Source organism: Teleopsis dalmanni, chromosome 1, assembly GCF_002237135.1.
Source record: "Teleopsis dalmanni isolate 2A chromosome 1, ASM223713v2, whole genome shotgun sequence".
Lineage (NCBI taxonomy): Eukaryota > Metazoa > Arthropoda > Insecta > Diptera > Diopsidae > Teleopsis > Teleopsis dalmanni.
The window spans coordinates 224365638-224368500 of NC_051846.1; the positions used below are offsets into that span (position 1 = coordinate 224365638).

Genomic DNA, 2863 nt, shown 5'->3' on the forward strand with positions numbered 1-2863 from the left:
TAGATAGATATAAATGTGCAAAATTTTGGTTGCTTATTGTTATGCACAACCACTGTATATAAATTATAAGCAAAATTTAAATAATATTTCATATTTTCATATAATAGAAAGTTCACCGTTGCTTCCAAAGTTAAAATACTTGATACCCAAAATTAACATAAATACATCAAAACTTATAAACAACAAATTAAAGAATTAATTTGAAACTGATTCCTAGAATGCAATAACAAAATCATTTTTAACTTAATTGCCATCCTACTTTCCTAATGATCATCCTGATTAATTCAACTTATACACCGTGATATCTGGTAAATAAGCCCTGGCTACTTATTCAGAGGCCCCTTGAAATAATTTACAAATCATTATATGTATCATTATAGTATGTTTATATAAAATAATTTGTAATGTAATGTTATTAGTCTTTAAGATTCTAAAACTTATTGTTAGGCTTTAATTTAAAGCGATTCAATAAAGATATATAGTTAAAAATAAAAAAAAAAAAAAAAAATTTAATGTCAATTGCGACGCATTCACATTTATTTGGTTTCGTTTGGCTTCATTTCCTTCAAGCATTGTTTTTCTTTCTATTCCCGAATTTGCACAAAAACTGTTCTGTGTACAATTGAAAACCGAAATTTCAAATAGTACAAATAAAAAATTATTAAATTTTGCATTGTCTAATAACGCAACCATAAAAACAATTATCAAATGCATGTCCTCTTCTTACTTGCTTTAAAGGTGACTTACGATATTTTATAATATTTATTATTGTTGTCATTTGTATTTAAAATCAAACTCAGAAAATAATAATTAAATTTGATTTTTTTGAAAATGAATATCCCAACGCGCAAATTATGTTTTATTTTCGAAAATACGACATAAGCAAGGAGTTTTTTTGGATTTGCAATATGTATTTTTATGTATTTAAGGTACAAATAATAATTGTTTCTGCTTTTTAAAATAAAAAACCAGAGTGTAAGTTATTTGTGCGTTGAAAAATAAAAGGCTTATAATAATAATTATTATTGTTATTATAAATTTATTACTATTAATTAACGACTTCAATATTTAGTATCATTGATGAGTACTTAGCAATACTTATGCTGTGTGTATTCTGAATGTGGTTTCAGAATTTTAACAAATTCATGTTAAAGCAGCAAACATTGCCGTAATGGTTTTCAAATGAAAAATTATTGTTTTTATTAGCATATTAGGTAATTAAAATTAAAATTAATTAAATTATTTAATTTTCGGAACATCAAAATTTCCAAAATGATATATTTATACAATTGAAAATGACTGAACCATTATCAATAATCTGGCACACTCATGGCGATTTTATAATTCGTGATATTGACCCAAAATGGCATAACCGTGTTTGCAATTATTTGGTAGAAAACTATGTGAAACCACGTACTAAGTTCCTTAGTCTTATAGATGAATATTTGCCGGTTAACGAGGAGGAATACCGGATGTTTGCAAAACATATCCTTCAAAATGAATGCAGCATTGTTGTGATGAATGAAGATAAGGAAATATTTGGAGTGGCTCTTTTAATGTGGATGACAAAGATATGGAGAACTTGGTAACTACTAGTTTTATAATACTTGTACAAATAAGTTAAATTTTATTTTGAGAACCAGGACAGCTATTCGTCTTAAATGCAATCACCGTAGATCAAATTATTTGGTACAATTATGTCAGGGGATGGTGTATGAACATGCAGAGAACTTTAATGGATCCACCCATGATAGCTTAAACGTGTTTCATTATTGTCTTAATGATCAACTAAGGGAAGATAAACTCTTCATGTGTAAGTGGTTTTCAAGCATTATTAAAGTTGCTCGTCATATGAAAATGCCTAAAATAACTTATATTGCGTTATCGGTTGCAGACCAAAGAGAGGCAAAGGCAGCTGGATTTAAGGAGGCATCTAGATGTGTTTACTCACTTTTTAAATACAAGGGCATGCGTCCTTTTGCTCGTTTGCGTGAAATTGATGAAAATTTTGCTGTATTATACATGTGCTATGTGGAATCTTTAGTTCCATATTATAAAATGACTGTATTTGAACCACAAGAACTTGAGCTACCAGCATATTTTGCCGCTTTTGAAACAAAGTAAATAACATTGCGTCAGTAAGCAAATTTCTGGTAGATTAAATTTAAAAGTAATATACAATAATAATATATCTTAGACCTCAGACTTTAATTTTTTTGATTTATGAAATCGTTATATTCAATTAAAGTTCTAAAACACATATGAATTAATTCTACTAGTGACATAAGAAAGTTTTTAATAAAAACTACACAATATTCATCTTTTGAAGAGTATACGCGTCCCTCATTTTTACCACTGTTGTGCGAACACAAATATATCGAACAACTTTATAAAATTTTTATAAATTATTTTATTTAGGTGAATTAATGCATACGTTCGTTATGCCGGTTTATTTCTAAGTATCTTACTTATGCTCAGCTTTATTAACTTAGAGCTAAACTTAAACTTACGAAAATGGTGAAGAATGGTGAAGCATGCATGCAAAAAATCTTATCGCACATAGTGTGGTTTTAAATAACATAAAGGCGTTGATGTCGTATGTGTGCTTAAGCAACAGGAATGTACTGGCCAGGGATAATTCATGTTGCTGTGCGCTACTAAGTAAATTATAATGTCTTTTAAGACTGTTTAACATCAAAGTATATTTACAGAAGTTGTTTCAAAATAAATGTATTCTCTGTATTCTATTGGATTGTAAGGAGTCGGATGAGTCTCAAACAGCATCTTCTACATTCCCTGATTCAACAAAAGAGGATCTGGCGACCGAGTACATGGCGGTATAACCATGCCAACATCTTGCTGC

The 2863-nt window shown here is 28.9% G+C and overlaps 1 protein-coding gene across 2 annotated transcripts; it reads left to right on the forward strand.

Annotated features, from left to right (window-relative positions):
* The first annotated feature begins 1228 nt into the window (after positions 1-1228).
* On the forward strand, positions 1229-2198 carry LOC119667840. Of its 2 annotated transcripts, XM_038077180.1 has the most exons (3): positions 1229-1585; positions 1644-1813; positions 1895-2198. In XM_038077180.1, exons 1-3 carry the CDS (start codon positions 1296-1298, stop codon positions 2122-2124), a joined length of 690 nt encoding a protein of 229 aa, XP_037933108.1. In that variant the 5' UTR covers positions 1229-1295; the 3' UTR covers positions 2125-2198. The 2 variants fall into 2 exon arrangements, with proteins under 2 accessions (XP_037933108.1, XP_037933107.1); XM_038077179.1 differs by having other exon boundaries at positions 1644-2198.
* The last annotated feature ends 665 nt before the right edge of the window (positions 2199-2863 follow it).